This window comes from Chiloscyllium plagiosum, unplaced genomic scaffold (assembly GCF_037043375.1).
Source record: "Chiloscyllium plagiosum isolate Xiang-an unplaced genomic scaffold, Cpla_swu_hap1 HiC_scaffold_36, whole genome shotgun sequence".
NCBI lineage: Eukaryota > Metazoa > Chordata > Chondrichthyes > Orectolobiformes > Hemiscylliidae > Chiloscyllium > Chiloscyllium plagiosum.
This window is the reverse complement of record NW_028270174.1, coordinates 16,127,489-16,146,487: the sequence shown is the minus strand read 5'-3', so window position 1 is coordinate 16,146,487 and position 18,999 is coordinate 16,127,489. Positions and strand designations below refer to the sequence as shown.

General features: G+C 44.1%; 1 protein-coding gene across 3 annotated transcripts in view; it reads left to right on the top strand.

Moving 5' to 3' along the window:
• Positions 1-18,999, top strand: part of psd3l (pleckstrin and Sec7 domain containing 3, like) — a 441,070-nt gene that overhangs the window by 269,227 nt on the left and 152,844 nt on the right. For all 3 annotated transcript variants that reach the window (XM_043674302.2, XM_043674303.2, XM_087979987.1), the window contains 3 exons: positions 10,238-10,435; positions 14,199-14,279; positions 16,342-16,454. In XM_043674302.2, the coding sequence (XP_043530237.1) occupies positions 10,238-10,435; positions 14,199-14,279; positions 16,342-16,454 (392 nt within the window). The remainder of the gene's footprint in view (positions 1-10,237; positions 10,436-14,198; positions 14,280-16,341; positions 16,455-18,999) is intronic.

Sequence of the window (18,999 nt, the reverse complement as noted above, 5' to 3'; positions counted from 1 at the left end):
GGGATGTGGACATTGGTGGCTGAGTCTGCATTTATTGTCCATCCCTAGTTGCCCTTGAGAAGGCGGTGATAAGCACTCGTGTCGTTGGCTGTAAGTACGCAGTGTTGTCAGGAAGGAGTTCCAGGATTTTGGCTCAGCGACAATGCAGCAATAGTGGTATATTTCCAAGTCAGGATTATTATCTGAAAACAGACGGTTAATTTATTCCTCTCGTTGCGATTTACCATTCCTAATGCTCATTTCAGTGGAGAAATAATTCAACGTCATTTCAGCTCACAAGATACTTTTCAATGAGGAGGACCATATGCTCAGGCTTCATTCATTTATCCAGTAGGAGCTAATAGTTCTCACTTTCCCCTCTGTTCCATTAGTATAGAATCTAATAGTTTCTTAGTTGATTTCAGGATTTACACCTTCATTCCTCCATTGAGAGATCTATTCCTTGTAATCATTGTCCTTTGTGTGAAAGGAAATATGCTTTCTGTCTGAAGATGACCTTCTGTACAGTGGGACTCTATGCACTTAGGGTCTTGGTCCGTTGATTGTTGGAGGTGCCAAGTTTCTGTGCCGTGTGTGTGACTAATCCCACATTCTCACTTCTCCTCGTGTAGCCTTCAGAGAAAGTCTCATATCCCCTTCCGACTCACCTACTTTGGATGACTTCTGGGTGGACCACATTTGTGACAACAACAGCTTGAAATGATACAGCACCTTCCACCTATTGAAACATATCAAAGTATTTCACAGGAGAATAGGTACATAATCAAGGACAATCAAGACACAGAATGGGACATTGGGTCAGGTGACCCAAAGTTTGAAGCAAGAGGTCAGTTTTGAGGAGTGTTTTAAAGGAGGAAGTCAAGGTAGAGCGGTACGGGGAGGGAATTCATAGAGATGTGTACAGCACGGAAACAGACCCTTTGGTCCAACTTGTCCACGCTGACCAGATATTCCAACCCAATCTAGTCCCACCTGCCAGCACTTGGCCCATATCCTTCTAAACCCTTCTTATTCATATACCCATCAGATGCCTCTTAAATGCTGTAATTGTACCAGCCTCCACCACTTCCTCTGGCAGCTCATTCCATACACTTATCACCTATGTGAAAAAGTCGCCCCTTAGGTCCCTTTTATATCTTTCCTCTCTCATCCTAAACCTATGCCCTCTAGTTCTGGACTCCCCCACCCCAGGGAAAATGCCTTGTCTATTTATCCGACCAATGCCCCTCATGATTTTATAATCTCGATAAGGTCACCCCTCAGCCTCCAGCCTCCAAGGAAAACAGCCCCAGCCTATTCAACCTTTCCCTATAGCTCAAATCCTCCAACCCTTGCAACATCCTTGTAAATCTTTTCTGAACCCTTTCAAGTTTCACAACATCTTTCCGATAGAAAGGAGACCAGAATATCATGTAATATTCCAAAAATGGCCTAACTAATGTCCCATATGGCCGCAACATGACCTCCCAACACCCATACTCAGTGCTCTGACCAATAAAAGAAAGCATACCAAGCGCCTTCTTCACTATCCTATCTATCTGCGACTCTACTTTCAAGGAACTATGATCCTGCACTCCAAGGTCTCTTTGTTCAGCAACACTTCCCAGGACATTACCAATAAGTGTATAAGTTCTGCTCTGATTTGCTTTTCCAAAGTGCAGTACCTCGCATTTATCTAAATTAAAATTCATCTGCCACTCCTCAGCCCATTGGCCCATCTGAAAACGATCCCATTGTACTCTGAGGTAACTTTCACTGTCCACCACACCTCCAATTTTGGTGTCATCTGCAAACTTACTAAATTATACTACTTATGTTCACATCCAATCATTTATATAAATGACAAAAAGTAGTGGACCCAGCACCAATTCTTGTGGCACACCAAAGGTCACAGGCCTCTAGTTTGAAGAGCAACCCTCCACTACCATCCTCCGTCTTCTACCTTTGAGCCAGTTCTGTATCCAAATGGCTCGTTCTCCCTGCATTCCATGTGATCTAACCTTGCTCACCACTCTCCCATGGGGAACCTTGTTGAACGCCTTACTGAAGTCCATATAGATCACGTCCACTGCTCTGCCCTCATCAATCCTCTTTGTTACTTCTTCAAAAAACTCAATCAAGTTTGTGAGACATGATTTCCCACGCACAAAGCCATGATGACTATTCCTAATCAGTCCTTGCCTTTCCAAATACATGTATATCCTGTCCCTCAGGATTCCCTCTAACAACTTGCTGACCACCGAGGTCAGGCTCACTGGTTGTTCATACCACCCTTCTTAAACAGTGGCACCACATTAGCCAACCTCCAGTCTTCCAGCACCTCACCTGTCACTATCGATTATACAAATATCTCAGCAAGGGACCCAGCAATCACTTCTCTAGCTTCCCACAAAGTTCTAGGATACACCTGATCAGGTCTGGGGGATTTATCCACTTTTATGTGCTGAACATAGAACAATACAGCGCAGAACATGCCCTTTGGACCTCGATGTTGCGCCGACCTGTGAGCTAATCTAAACCATCCCCCAAATGTCATTAGTTCTACTGAGTGCAATGACCTCTATTGGTCCCTCTCCCCTTGTTTTTAAACAAGTTGAAGGTTTCTGCCACCAATGAACTGGGCCTTGAATTTCAAACCCCCTCCACCCTCCCAGCGAAAACTTTTCGATCAAATATTTCCAATGCTGAGATCTGACCTTACAAAAAAGGGTGTGGGGGGGGGGTGTAATGAGCTAATATTTTGGAGTTGTGAGCTCTACAAGGCAGTGAGGGGCACTACATGAGCTCTGACTGAGTTCTAACCACCATATCCTGCACCAAGACACTGAACCTCAGTGATAGAGGATCCCACCCTCTCTCCAGCTGTACTCCCTTCCCCACCCACACTTTGACAGATCTCAACCAGGGAGTTGTGACTATTTTCAATCCTCCAAATGGGGGTGGGGTCGCAGTGGGGCACAAAATGTTTTTTTTTAGAAAAGGGTTTGGGGAGGCCTGGCCCAATGGGTGTGGGGGAGGTTATAAAGCGAGGGGCGGTATGTAAATGCAAGTCCTCCCTTCCTGGCCCCGGCTGTGTGCACTCTCACAGCCCCATTGCGGAATCCCTTGACAGCCGCCAGGGCCCCGTGGAGCCGCAACAGCCAGTTCACTGCCCGCAGCACCGACAGCAACAGCTGCCGCCACCATTCCTCCCTCCCCATTCCTCGGCGGAACGCCAACGGAGACTTCTTGGGGTCTTGGCAAGTGAGGGCATGGCCTCCAATGGTTGAGTGATTACAACTGGCAGCGCACAGCATCCAGAATCGAGCAGCACAGTTATCTCAGAAGCTGAGATACTAAACCACAGAGATAGGGATCATTCCTCTGTTCTCCTTTACTATCTTCGAGATTGACTGTTGGCATTTTACCATCTGCTGTCATTGTGACTGTTCATTTGACTGTGTTATTTAACTTTTCTGGTTGGAATTGGACAACCTTCATGCTAGACATGAATAGAAGATTGTGGGAAGAAATGTTTGAGCATTGGGACTGGGTGGCTGAAGGAGTGACCACCAGTGCTGAGCTGAGGCACTAAGATCCATGACAGCACTATCTAATTTTTGTTTCAGTTGTGCAGTGCCTAATCATTTGAATGAGCAAGTCTTGTTACAGATTCGTAGAAATGTACAACACAGAAACAGACTCTTCGGTCCAACTCATCCATGCTGACCAGATATCCCAAATTAGCCTAGTCCCATTTGCCAGCATATGGCCCATATCTCTCTAAACCCTTCCTATTCATATGCCCATCAGATACCTTTTAAATGTTGTAATCCTAATAGCCTTCACCAATTCCTCTGGCAGTTTATTCCATACACGCACCACTCTGCATGAAAAAGTTGCCCATTAGGTTTTTTTTAAAACATTTCCCCTCCCACCTAAAACGGAGGCCATTAGTTTTGGACTCCACTGGGGAAAAGACCTTGGCTATTTATCCTATCCATGCCCTCATGATTTTATAAACCTCTATAAGGTCACCCCTCAGCCTCCGATGCTCTAGGGAGAACAGCGCCAGCCTATTCAGCCTTTCCCTATAGGTCAAATCCACCAACCCTGGCAACATGCTTGCAATTCTTTTCGAAACCATTTCAAGTTTCACAACATCCTTCCGATAGGAAGGAGACCAGAATTGCACACAATATTCCAAAAGTGGCCGTATCAATGTCCTGCACAGCTATAACATGACCTTCCAACTCCTAGACTCAGTGCACTGACCAATAAAGGCAATGATATCAAACATCATCTTCACTACCCTGTTTACCTGCGACTCCACTTTCAAGGAACTGCACCCCAAGGTCTCTGTTCGGCAACACTCCCCAGGACTTTACCATTACGAGCTCAGTGGTTAGCACTGCTGCCTCACAGCACCAGGGTCCCAGGTTCGATTCCAGCCTTGGGTGACCGTCTGTGTGGAGTTTGCACTTTCTCCCCGTATCTGCATGGTTTTCCTCCAGGTGCTCCTGTTTCCTCCCAAAGATGTCCAGGTCAGGTGAATTGGCCATGCTAAATTGCCTATACTATTAGGTGCATTAGTCAGAGGGAAGTGGGATTGGGTGGGTTACTCTTCGGGGGGGTCGGTGTGGACTTGTTGGACCGAAGGGCCTGTTTCGACACTGTAGGGAATCTAATCTAATTAAGTGTATAGGTCTTGCCTGATTTGCCGTTCCAAAATGCAACACCTCACATGTATCTAAATTAAACTCCATTTGCCAGTCATACACATCCTCAAGGCAACTTTTCAGTAATTTAGCTTATCCAGCTGAATAGAACATACACTCCCTCAAAGCTTGTAGATGTAACAGAAGAGGCCTGTATTAGAAGAATGCATATTCCTTGAAGGATTATAGTACTGGAAGAAGGGACAGAGACATGAAAGGGCTTTAAACGTCGAGCTGAACATTTTAAAGTTTAGCCAGTTTTAGCTCTGAGCACAGGGAGCTGGACTTGCTGCATATTTGGATACGGACAGCAGAGTTTTGTTTGTGCTCATGTTTACAAAAGATGAAATTTTGGAAACAAACCAGTGTAGCATTGAATCTGGTAGTGATGAAAGTGGAGCTTACAGTTTCTGCAGCAACTGGACTGAAGGCAGTTTAGTGTCTGAGGGTGGGTGTTGTTACGTGGGCATGGGAAGGGGGCCTTTGTGATGGAGTGGAAAAGGAACCATGACGATACATTTCGCATAGCAACATGGAATGAGGAATTGTTGCGTTATCTGTTGAGCTGCAGTGAATGTCCTGCTGTGACATCACCCAGTGTCAACAATAAATAATCTGGGGCGTTACCACAGGAAGTACAGAAAAAAGTGTAGGATTGTGTTTAAGGAGAGCTTTCCCAACCCATAGGAGGGTTCAGAGTGGACAATATTAGGATGCAGATTATATAGGAGGAGCTCCAGGACCGTCAGTAATGACGTTTAATGAGTAAGTGGAATTTTATCTGAGTTTGCATTAATGTTGATTTAAGAGGTACTTCACGTTCATAATACCAATAATTGTCATCCTGTCAGTTTTCAAAACAGGTCTAAAGTTTATAATTGTCTGCAATGGTATTTTTCACTTTGCGGGAGAAATTGCACAATTTTCTTTCAGTTTCTTTGATTCATCATCTAGCTCAAGAGGTTAAATCAATTTGATCAGCGATTTATGAGAATAGTGTGTGATTTCTTGAAGTGGATGTGGACTCAAAAGGACGGCACAGTGGCTCAGTGGTTAGCACTGCTGCCTCGCACCGCCAGAGACTCGGGTTTGATTCCAACCTCTGGCGACTGTGCAGAGTTTGCACGTTCTCCCCTTGTCTGCGTGGGTTTCCTTCAGGTGCTCTGGTTTCCTCCCACAATCCAAAGATGTGCAGGTTAGGTGAATTGGCTAAATTGCGCGTAGCGTTCGGGATGTTTAGGTTAGGTGCATTAGTCAGGGGTAAATGTAGAGCAATAGGGTCGGGGATGGGTCTCGGTGGGATACTCTTGGAGGGTCGGCATGGACTTGTTGGGCCAAATGGCCTGTTTCCATACTGTAGGGATTCTATGATTCTATAAGGATTGTGAGATAGATAAGGTCTGAGAACCAGCTAGTTTGCCTTTTACCATCACATGATGCTGATCGAATTATGACTAATTATGATATTTGAATACCATTGGCCAGAAATATCAGTCATTAGTGGTGACAAGAGCAGCTCAGAGGCTGGGAATTCTGTGGCGCATAATTCAACTCCTGACTCCCCAAAGCCTGACCACCATCCACAAAGCATAAGTTAGGAGTGTGATGAAATACTCTCCATTTGTTTGGATGCGTTTAGCTCCAAGAACACTCAGGAAGCTCAATACTGCCCAGGACAAAGCGGCCCACTGGACTGGATCCTCACACACCACTTAAAAACATTCATGGCCCATACCATTATAGTTGAGGCAATGTGTATTATTCACAAGATGCACTGCAATAGTTTGCTAAGGCACCTTCAAAAACACCTTTCTGAGTCACAACTTCTGCCATCTTGAACGAGGTAGTAGACACCCTTGGAAATGCTGTCACCTCCAAGTCAAACACTTTCCCGATTTGGAAACACATAGTTATTGCTTCATTGTTACCTTCTAAGTGCATGGTTACCATGCCTACCAATGACGAATGGTGACTGTTCGAGAAAATGGTTCACCACTACCTACTCAAGGATAGTTAGTGTTGAGGAATAGATGTTGGCTTTTGTCACTGTCATCCACATCCCAACGATAAAAAATAATAAAATGACAATCTCTGTCAATGAGTCTACTGCTATATTTGGAATCTCCTACTGGGGAGCCTGGAACACAACTTCAAAATAAGGCAGAAACCATTTGGATCTGAGATGAGGTGAATTTCTTTTACTGATAGGAATGGGAACCTTTGGAATTCTTGGCCCCCGATGGCTGAGGAAGCCCAGTCATTGAGTGTGTTTTAAATAGAGATTGATAGATTTGTAACTTGCAGCCCCATAAAGGAACATGGGAATCGTGAGAGAAAGAAGCATTGAAATGGATGATCATATTAAAAGGCAGAGCAGGCTTAATGAGCTGAATGGCCTGCTTCTGCTCCCGAAGCACATGGTGTGGAAAGGACCCTGTGTTTTATGGATCATAAGTCCAAAGTAGCGTAATCTTCCCAAGCATGTTAGAAATACAGTGAACATACCCACCCTTTTTGTTCTGTTCTGAAGCAAGATGCAGTATTGCTCCCTAACCCTCTGCAAGTAAAATCCAAAGTTTGCCTTTACACCTCCTATCATTCCTACCTCCTGTGTTATACTTCATGCCATTATTCTTCATGTTCTATGACTTAAGGTTGTCAGCTGCTATTTTATTGTGCCCAGTTGGTACTTTTTGTGCACGAGGCTTGTTGGTTTTAATTGGACCTTTCCATTGATACGTTGTTAAAAGAACACTGACATTCTTGAGTATGTATCTGTTAATCTAGCTTAATTTTTTTGTTGACTAGATATTACGTTAGGGAAAAGCCAATACTTTAATTAAAAACTGAAAGTAACTGACTGTAAATCAGCAACAAAAACAGAAATTGTAGGAAGAGCTCAGCAGGTCTGGCAGCATCTGTGGAGAGAAATCAGAGTTAACGTTTCAGATTGAGTAACCCTTCCTCAGAACACCAAAGATACAGATGTGCAGAAGACAGTGAAGAAGATAAATGGTATGTTGATCTTCATAGTGAGAGGATTCGAGTTCAGGAGCAGGGATGTCTTGCTGTAGTAGTACACGCTTCTCGGTGAGACTATACCTGGAGTAGTGTGTGCAGTTTTGGTCACTTTATTTGAGGAAGGATGTTCAGGCTGTGGTGGGAATGCAGCGATGGTCGACCAGACTGATCCCTGGGATGGCAGGACTGACATATTATGGAACTCTGGACTGGTTAGGACTATACGGACCAGAGATGAGAAGAATGATTAGAAGAATAGTGATCCCAAGGACTAAGGAGTCTAGAACGAGGTTGGGGGGGGGGGGTCACAATCTAAACATCTCGCCATTTTTGGCTGAGATGAGGAAAAATTTCACCCAGACAACGATGAACCTATGGAATTCTCAGCCAAAACATTGAATGTTTTCAAGAAGATGATCAAAGGATATGGTGAGAGAGTGGTGAGCAACGTACTGAAATGGAAGATCAGCCGTGATCGTAATGAATGGTAGAGCAAGCTTAGAGGGCCGAATAACTTCCTCATGCTCCTATTTTCGATGTTTATATGTGTTGGGGAGATTTCACTGGGGTGTTTAATGTAGGGCGAGGGAGGGTGACACTTCCAGCCCTGAAATGGTTAACAACAGCCAAGCAAGCTGCTGCAGGCGACTGCATGACTGCTGGAGCTTGTAAGGGATATGCATAATGTTAATTAAATCTTGGAGCCTGTAAATACCAGCCAGTATCAGTTGCCCCATCGAAACTCTGGATTAATAAAGAAACCGATCGGAACCTGTGTTAGACAAGTGTGAATTGCTCTATCGGAACCTGTAACTAGTGAGTGTGAATGGCTCTATTTAAGTCTAAAGTTGATAAGTGTAATTGACAATTTAGTTAAACTGAAACTATTGAAAATGGCTAGCCTGTCAGACGCATAGTAATTCCTTGAAACAATGAACTATTGAATACGGGATCGGAACCGCTCCCAGGGATGGCTGAGCCATTGTCAAGCACAGCAGGAGCTGGACAGGCACTTCGATGCGGCCAATAGGAGGACGGATCCCCAGCGCGCGCAGATGAATGGACCAATGGGGAAGGCGAACTGACCAGGGACTCCAGGCAGTGCGAAGTATAATTGTGTCAAGTTTGAACGGGAAGGGAGAACGCCTTCTCCAACGAATGCATGCTCGTTGTACCAGTTAAGATTCTGTGAATAAACTGCTGTCTGCGTCTAACCATAGTTGCCAGTGTGAGTCTCTCCTTCCGAAAGAACACGCAAAGATGGGACCCTGCCGGTCCATCTTAACATATGGTACAGATTAGAAAAAAGTGGAATCCTAACCTGGATTTGTGTTTCCAACGTTGAATTTGCATCGATTCTATAAAAATGGTTTTTGATTTTGAGTTAAAGAGTCACAGAGATGTACAGCATGGAAACAGACCCTTCGATCCAACCCGTCCATACCGACAAGATATCCCAACCTAATCTAGTCCCACCTGCCAGCACGCGGCCCATATCCCTCCAAACCCTTCCTATTTATAAACCCATCCAAATGCTTCTTAAGTGTTGCAATTGTAGCAGCCTCCACCACTTCCTCTGGCAGCTCATTCCATTCACATACCCCCCTCTGTGTGAAAAAGTTGCCTCTTAGGTCTCTTTTATATCTTTCCCCTCTCGCTCTAAACCTATGCCCTCTAGTTCTGGACTCCCCGACCCCAGGGGAAAAGACTTTGCCTATTTATCCTAACCATGCCCTCATAATTTAGTAAACCTCTATAAGGTCATCCCTCAGCCTCCGACACTCCATGGAAAACAGCCCTAGCCTGTTCAGCCTCTCCCTATAGCTCAAATCCTCCAATCTTGGCAACGTCCTTATAAATCTTTTCTGTACCCTTTCAAGTTTCACAACACCTTTCCGACAGGGAAGAGACCAGAATTGCACGCAATATTCCAACAGTGGCCTAACCAATGTTTCTGTACAGCCGCAACGTGACCTCCCAACTCCTGTACTCAATACTCTGACCAATAAAAGAAAGCATACCAAACACCATCTTCACTATCCTATCTACCTGCAACTCCATTTTCAAGGAGCTATGAACCTGCACTCCAAGGTCTCTTTGTTCAGCAACACTCTCTAGGACCTTACCATTAAGGGTATAAGATTTGCTTTCCCAAAATGCAGCACCTCGCTCTTTGATGCTGGACCCACTCAAGTCCTGCTGTGATATCAAGGGCAGTCACTCTCACCCCAACTTTCAATTCCAATAGTTGTAATTTGAGGCAAGATGTATAGCCTCTGAGCACTCTGATAATCTTAGTTTTCTGAGAGGCCAGTTTGGTTCAAATGGATCTTTGTTAACTCTGTTACTCTGAAGTGATGCTGCCTGACCTTTTGGAGTGTTTTCTGCTTTTTTTTCCCCTCAAGCTTGTCTCCACAGCTTTCCCCATGAATCTGCTCCTTTCTTTATACGTGCGGTGTTCAAATGTTGGTGACGCTGTAACTAAATATATCCCCACTTCCATTCTTTTTTAACTGTAGTGATTGCGGCCTAAAGGAAATGCTTCCAGATGGGGACCTTGAAGCGGACAGCATGGAGCAGCTGGAACTCCATAGCAGCACTGATGTGGTGACCAACGGCAATAAGAGTGACCTGGAGGCAGCCAAGAGGCTAGCTAAGCGTCTCTACAATCTCGAAGGGTTCAAACGATCTGACGTCGCGAGGCACTTGGGGAAGAAGTAAGTCTGAGCATATCTTTTGACTGGGAAGCTTTTACAAATTCAAATTTGGCTGATTCACAATCAAGGGGGTCACTTGGCTAAAAAGTTGGTCTGTCTACAGCACGGGTGTAATTCTCACACTGGCTGCGGTTACCAGGAAGGATTCTCCTTCCCAAACTCTCCATCTTGCCTGAGGTGTGGTGATCCTCAGGTTAAACCACCACCAGTCCTCTCTCTCTCTCTCTCTCTCTCTCTCGCTCGCTCGCTATCAGTTGACAGTTGTCTATGATCCAATGGGATTTTGGCGACTTTATGTTGCACTTTGAGTTGGCCTGCTCGAGCTCACCTCTGTGGCAAGTGGGATATGAACCTGGACCTTCTGGACATCAGCACTGTTCCACAGAGACCCCTTTAAATAATCAACATGAATAGGATAGGGACCAGTGCGACCAGAGCACAATGGATTAGCAGCCCATTGCCTTTAGCTCTCAGCTACAACAATTGGAAGATTAGAACGTGATCTAATTGTGATGTAGAAGATCATTAAAGGAGATGGAGACTTTCTTCGTCATACTGCCATACAGCATGGAAACAGATCCTTTGGTCCATCCAGTCCATGCCAACCATAATCTCAAAATAAACTAGTCCTACCTGCCTGCTCCTGACCCGAATCCAGGTTTATTCATCAAATCAATACTGGGGTAGCCTCGTATTGTCAGGTCTGAAATAAGATGTTAAACCCAATCTCTGTTCTGCTGGTGTTTTGTCAAATATTTACTCCCTGACCCATCATTGCTAAGTCAGTTTATTTGGTCATTACCTCATTACTTAAGATGGAATTTGATGTGGGAAATGAGAGGTATGGTGGGAAGAGTAGAAGAGAAAGTGCAGATGCTGGAGGTCAGAGTCAAAAAGTGTGGTCCTGGAAAAGCACAGCCTGTCAGGAAGCATCCGAGGAGCAGGAGAATCAACATTTCTGAGTAAGAGCTCATGCTCAAAATGTCAAATCTACAACTCCTGGGAAGAATAGAGGAGCTGAATATCAATCACATGGTTAAAGACTTCAGAAAGCTGAGAACAGAGGGATTTTGAATTCCTCATCCGTGAACCTCAGAACACTAGCATCCATATTCAGCGGCTAATCAGGAAGGCAAATGGAATGCTATACTTTATTTCAAAAAAGAATGGAGTATAAATGAAAGGAGGTTTTGCTAAAACTATACAAGGTACTGGTCAGAGTACAGCTGGAATACTATGAACAGTTTTAGGCCCATTATCTCAGGAAAGGTATATTGGCATTGGAGGCAGACCAGACTAGGTTCACTGTGCTGGCATGGAGGGACAGTTTTATGGGAGGTGATTGAGTTGATTGGGCGTGTATCGTTGGAATGTAGAAGAATGGGAGATGGTTTTATTAAAACATGCAGGCTTCTGAGGGGACTTGGCACAGTAGATGGGGAAATGTTTGTTATCCTTGTGGGAGTGTTGAGGACCAGAGGCCTTCATCTCAGAATCCAGGTTTGGACATTTAAGACAGAAATGGGAGAAATTTCTTTTCTCAGAGGTAGTGAATCTGTGAAATTCTTTACTGCAGAGGGCTGTTGAGGCTGCGTCATTAAGTAGATTTGAGACAGTGATAGACAAACATTTAATCTGTGAGGGAATCAAGAGTTATGGGGAAAAGGCAGGAGAGTGAATTGAGGATTACCAGATCAGCCATGAGTTCTTTGAATGGCAGAGCAGACTCAATGGGCTGAATGGCATACCTTTGCTCTTATATCTTATGGTCTTATGCTATTAGTGGAAGTTTGCAACGTGCAAATTGGCTCAGGTATTACAACAGTGGTGGTGTCATTATAATATCACTGGATTAGATTAGATTACTTACAGTGTGGAAACAGGCCCTTCGGCCCAACAAGTCCACACCGACCCTTCGGGGAGCAACCCACCCATACCCACTCCCCTACATCTACCCCTTCACTTAACACTACGGGCAATTTAGCATGACCAATTCACCTAACCTGCATATTTTTTTTGGATCATGGGAGGAAACCGGAGCACCCGGAGGAAACCCATGCAGACACGGGGAGAATGTGCAAACTCCACACAGACAGTTGCCTGAGGCGGGAATTGAACCCGGGTCTCTGGCGCTGAGAGCCAGCAGTACTAACCACTGTGCCAGCAGTCCAGAAAGACAGGTAAATACTCCATGGACATGGGGGTGTCCTGAGGTCACAAAGGACACTTCATAAATAATGGCCTGATACTTCTCTTTCCTGTTCTTTGCTTTCTTTACTCATTGCCTTGTCTTCTTTCGAACATAATGATCACCGTTCTGCAAAGTTCATAATGACTAAGGTGTACATTAATTGAAACTGTTAATTAACAGAATTGAAGTTAAAATATTGTATGAGTTTGATTAGTGTCCACTTCTAAAGACCTGCAAAACTCACTCACTGTTAGGTTGCTTGAATGGAATAACCAGACTAGTGCTTTCCTCGCCATTTCCTGTACACATTATCTGTGATCAAAGGTCCTAGGCTTGCTTTTATGTGAAAGACAATCAAATTTATTTCCTTTAGTGACACGCCCCAGTCATAGTGCTTCCTGTTTGAAGAAGGCCTACTATAACTCATTGTCACTTAAAAGTCAGACTTCATAGATCAGGGGCTGAATTTACTAAAATTGCGGAGGGTTCATTGGTAACACTTTCCTTTTTATACGTATTTATTTGTAATGACAGCTACTACTGTTTGATCTCTACTATCTCCATAATTGAAGCCAGGGATGACAGTAGAGATCAAACAAGAAAAGACAGCTTTATTGTGCTGAAAAGTAAAACTGTGAGGTTCAATCCTTTTGATTTGTGTATGATCAACTTGAGTTTTTCAATTGAAACCATATGTCATCAGTTTGCATAATGATCACACAGGGAACAACTGTTGTGCACAGCAATGACTACCATACCTTTTGGGTCAATTAGATTTGTCATGGATTATAAATGCCTTGTGAAACAAAAGCTCTGGTGTTATTGTGTTACCTTGGATTAGAATGGGAGAGAAGACTGTGTGCCTAAAGCAGTCCAGCATGAACACATGGAAGGACAGATATACATTCCCTCCTCCATTGGTCAGTTGGGGTGTGTGTGTGTGTGTGTAGGGATTGTGGACTGTGAAACCAAGATGGAGAGGACATACCAATGAGTCATACAGCACAGACACAGACGTTTCATTGCAACTCGCCCATACTCACTAAGTTTCCCAAACTAAACTAGTACCTTTGGCCATTATTCCTCTAAATCTTTCCCTCTAACTGTATGGCAGAGCATAGTCAAGGGGCTGAATGGCCTACTCATGACTTGCCAGACCTTGGTTGACCCAGGGACCAGAAAATCCTGTTAAGTTCCTAGTCTTTCTGAGCTGCCTTCTCCCCAGCTGGGGTAAAAGTGATAGCACCTCACTGTCTTTGGTGAAGAATCTTACCCATAAGTTTTTAAAAATTAGATGAAGATAGGATCAGGCTGAATGTCTGGACAACATCATCAGCAGACTTTCAGATGAGTAGGCACTTCAGTGAGGTACCGACACACAATTCATATTTGTGAAACTGTGCCAGTGCATTGGGCGATTGCTTCTCATAAGGAGCTCCATTTTCAAATTGCTTTAAGAAAGATTTGTACTTGCTAGTCTGAAGTTCAGTGATCCAAGGTTGTTTGAAGAGAATAGAGGCTCATGCTGATGACATGAAGATAACCAGCTCTCTCTCTCTCTCTACTTCACAGTAATGACTTCAGCAAGTTAGTGGCTGAAGAATACCTCAGATTTTTTGACTTTACTGGCATGACCTTGGACCAATCACTAAGGTAAGCTGGAGGTTATTATGTGTGACCGTGTCCTTGTCCCCCGAATGCTGCTTTCTGTTTTGATCATTGCCTGACGTTCGCCAATTGCAGCTCCATTCCATTCACTGTTTCAAATAACTTGCTGCTGTGTCTGTCACGTCTCTCGAGTTCCAATTGGGCTGGAGGTCAAATTTTCTTTTCCCTCCCAAGACTTGGCTTCTGTCTGGAGCCAGACTGACAGGAGAAAAGGTGCTGGATACCATAAGGGATCAAGAACCACATACTAGTGAGAGCTTGAAATCTTCAGCAAGTCCCTGAGGTCTCAACTGCGAGCTACCAAGGGCACAACGATTGGAATTTCCTGGTGAAGGGGTGGTCTCTCCCTATCTCACCTACCTGTACAAGCGTAGTGGAGCGTGTTGAAGACTCTCAGAGGGAAATGCATTTATATAGCACCTTTCACAAGCTCAGGATGTCTCGAAGCTGTTTAAAGCCAATGCAAGTCTATTTTGAAGTGTGTTCACTCATCATTGCAGTATAGGAAATCGCACTCTCAACTAGAACTTAAAGCTCTGCTCTAAACTTAGTGGAACTGAAATGTGACCCGTTTTCTGGGTTTCTTCAGGTGGTAATGAGAGTTGACCCTCTTCCCCACACAGGAATATCAGAGCTGCAGAGTTGATGCACAGGCTGGATAGAGCAACAATAGGTTGTCTGAAGTGACTGTGCAAGTATTACAGTTCAGAATAATACACAATTTCCCTGTTGCTTTGACCACCCCCCCCCCCCCCAACCACCACCACCACCACCGGTTCACATCTTTCCCACACCATCTACCACTTATTTGCAAGGAAGGAAACAGCAGCTCTTAGCTGAAGAGGCAGTATATTCGATGTTTCTTCTTGTGGTTTGATCGAGCATTACGAGAGCGTTCTTGTCCTTGGCTCCTGCTCAATCTGAGAATCCGTTTGTTCTGAGAACATGCATCTCAATTGATGAGCGTTGTATTGGAGATGTGACAGTGACAGCTACTGGTGGCACATGAATACTACACCCGCCTTTGCTTTTACACATCGACAAGCTGTTTCGTCTCAATCCCTTAGATTCCTTTTTCTTTGATCCTTTTGGCTGGAAATTCATCTTTTTCTGCTCATTTTGCTGTCCCTTTTTGGTGAGGTGAGAGGGATTGGCCTGACTTCTGATGTCTCTGCTGGGGTGTTGGAAAGCTATTGCATTCATGCAAAAGATTTGTAGAGAGGCAGAGGTTTTGTGAAATCTCCACCGAACTTTGCTTTGTTACTGGCCACTCATTTGAGTGTATCAGTCTGTCTTGCCTTATGGCAAGCATGCAATTTTTTCCTCCATATTTTATAGTTGAGATATCGTCAAATAAGTTGCTTCACACATGACTTATGTCGACGTCTGCTAAAGTATTTCCAAAAAGAAAATAGTACAGTTTCCAGAGTAAGGAACTGGTGTTTAAATGTGGCACAACTTCCTGACATGGTTTTATGTAAGAAAGGATTGGTAGATAGGATTTTATCGCTCTGACAATGTCTGATATTAATGTTAATTCTCCAGTTTTACGTACTATAATGAAAGGGTGCTCAGGAATAATAGGTAAGCTGCCAGAGCTCAGATGGTCAGCAAATATTGTGAACCTAATATACAGTTAAAAATTGCACAACACTGAGTTATAGCCCAACAGGTAGATTTGGAATGACCAGCTTTTGGAGTGCTCTGGTGTTGTGTGATCTTTAACTTTGTCCACCCCAGTCCAACACCTCCACGTCGAACCTAATACCAACAGTCCATTATTACCTCAGGGCAAGAATTCCTAGCAGATTCTGAGAGAAAGCCTCTAAGGTCTGGGCATTGAACTGCCAGACTTTCAGGAATTTGCTTATGTTTAATTACAAGCTAGATTTTATATTTAGTTAGCCTAGGCGCTGATTTCTCATGTTAAATTTGTACATCAAGTATTTATTGAATTGAATTAGCTTTATTGTCACATGTACTCAAATGAAAAGTTTACAATATGGCATCAATGGTGTCCCTTTGTGTTTGTCCTGTTCCATTGCAGATTTTTCTTGAAAGCATTTGCACTAATGGGGGAGACTCAGGAGCGAGAGCGGGTATTAATCCACTTCTCCGAACGATACTATCAGTGTAACATGGGCACTATTCCTTCTCAAGGTAGGTCTTCAGACTGTGGGGTGTGTGGTCACAGATCTGTGTTTGCAAGCAGAGTGGAAGACCGCCGGTTTTGTTGAGGTTCATCCCGAGCAGCTCCATGATGCGGGTCTCTGTGTTCTATGGTATGCACACTGAGACAAACATCACCTGCGGCTGGAGGACCGTCAACTTGGTGAAAGACGCTCTTTGGTCTGCCTTAAGCTTGTTGGTCTTCCAGTGCAAGGAGTTGACCCTGACTGAGTGTTGCAGACTGGCATATCCCAAGATCCAGGATTACATGCTGAGGGACGCACTAAGGCTTGGGCCAGCTGCCGCCAAGGGGCAGTGCGGAAAGACCCCTGTCTCAGGCATTTTTGCTGAGGTTAAAAGGGCTCAGTTATTCGACCCTCCCAGTGTCTCAAATATATGTAAATATAATCATGCACAAGCAATTGATGCCTTTGGTTTTGTTTGTTGGATACAGTCAAACTCCCATGTTTGTTTATTTTCTACATATTCTACTGTCCAGAACGGAACTCCTTAAGTGAATATGTATATAAATGAGTAAAGTATAGTTTTGAAATATGAAACAAACTGGGATTAGCTCAGGTGCATGACCCACAGGAAGCTATGACCAGTCCAGCTGGTCCATCAAGACTGCTGTGTCCCAGAATGGTGCAGTTCATTCTCCCCATCCCTCCCGAGTACATGTGCTCTAACCCAGAGCCAATAGCACATCTGTATGTATCAGCCCACTTTGGACAAAACACTCCCATGTTGCTTACGCACTCTTAGGGGAAGCATTATGCGCAACAACACTCTTGTCTATTTTAATTCCTGTCTAGTATTATGCCCAAATCAATATTTACATGCTAAATTTGAGCACTGAGTTATCAATAACTGCAGTATCATACTAAGTAATAAAGAATTATGCCACACAACACCAACAGCTCAGCCATAAGCTGAGACTTGACCCAAATCTATGCAACAGAATACTGTAGCAGCCCTTCATATTTTTCAATGCCTCTCTGGCTCCTAACATAGCTCTCAGTGCTACATTTATTCTCAATGGGGGGGTTGGTGAGCTCAGTTAGCTGGTTTATAGAATCCCTACGCTGTGGAAACAGGCCATTGGTCCCATCGAGTTCACACCGAACCTCCGAAGAGCAACCCACACAGACCCTTTCCCTACCCTATTTCTGTAACCCTACGTTTCCCATGGCTGATCCACCTAACCTACACATCACTGGATACTATGGGCAATTTAGCATGGCCAACCCACCTAAGCTTTAGACATCTTTGGACTGTGGGAGGGAACCAGGACACCCAGAGGAAACCCACACAGACACAAGGAGAATGTGCCAACTCCACACAGACAGTCGCTCACTGGTGGAATTGGTCTGTGGTGCTGTGAAGCAGCAATATTAACCACTGGGTCACAGGGCCAGCTTGCGGTGCAGAGTGTCACAACAGCATGGGTTCAACTGATACATTGGCTGAGGTCACCAATCCTCAATCACTCCCCTCACCTGAGATGTGGTACCCCTCAGGTAAAATGACAACCAATCATCTCTCTCTCTCTCTCTCTCTCTCTCTCTTGCAGATAAGAGCAGCCCTATGGCCTGGTTACACTATGGTGACTTTACCTTTATGCCCAGTCTCCTTCACCATTGTCACTTTAGTCAGCCTTGCCAAGCGTAAAAGAGAAATATTTACCTTGCACTGATTTGAAATATTTCCCATTTGTTTGATTTGCCTGAGGACCTGACCATTTCAGCTTTGGTCTCCCTAGCTTTTTAACCTTTGTGGCTTACCGTGATTCGGTCTGCAAAGAATTGTTTTAAAAGTTTTCCCCTTATTCATCTGACCACAGTCAGCGTTGCTCAAACCATCTGCTGTTTTGCTTATTTAACTTAGTGCAGATGTTGGCAGTTTCTTCCATCTTGGTTTGGCAGGTCGAGTTGAATCTAATAATCTCACGATGATCATCACCCAGGGGTCTCTCCACATGGTGAAAGGTTGTTCACTGCATTTCTCTTCCAGTCTAATGATTGCGCATTTTAATGCCTCTCTATTTAAAAACAAAAGGTTTTTCCTCTCTCTGTTACATATTCAACATATTCTGATCTCTGTTTGATCTCTGGAGGAGTCTGCTAATGGTAGAAAATCTATGAGGCATTTAGTATCAAGGACATTAGAGAAGAGAGTTCATTTTCTTTGTGTATTTACTTTCATTTGCAACTGAAAACAAAAACCACTCAAACCACAGAATGTTACATTTATTCTTTTATGCAGGGGATGCTGACAAAGTCAGTATTTGATGCCCATCTCTAATTGCCCTTGAACTGAATGGCTTGCTAGGCCATTTCAGAGGGCTGTGGATCTGGAGACATGTGTAGGCCAGACTGCGGTAAGGGTGGCAGATTTCCTTCCCTATAGGGCATTAAGGAACCTGACAGGATTTTATGTGAATCAATTATCATTTCTTGGTCACCATAATTTTCAATTCAAGATTTATTAATTAATTTTGAATTCCACCAGTTGCCATAGTGCGATTTATACCTGA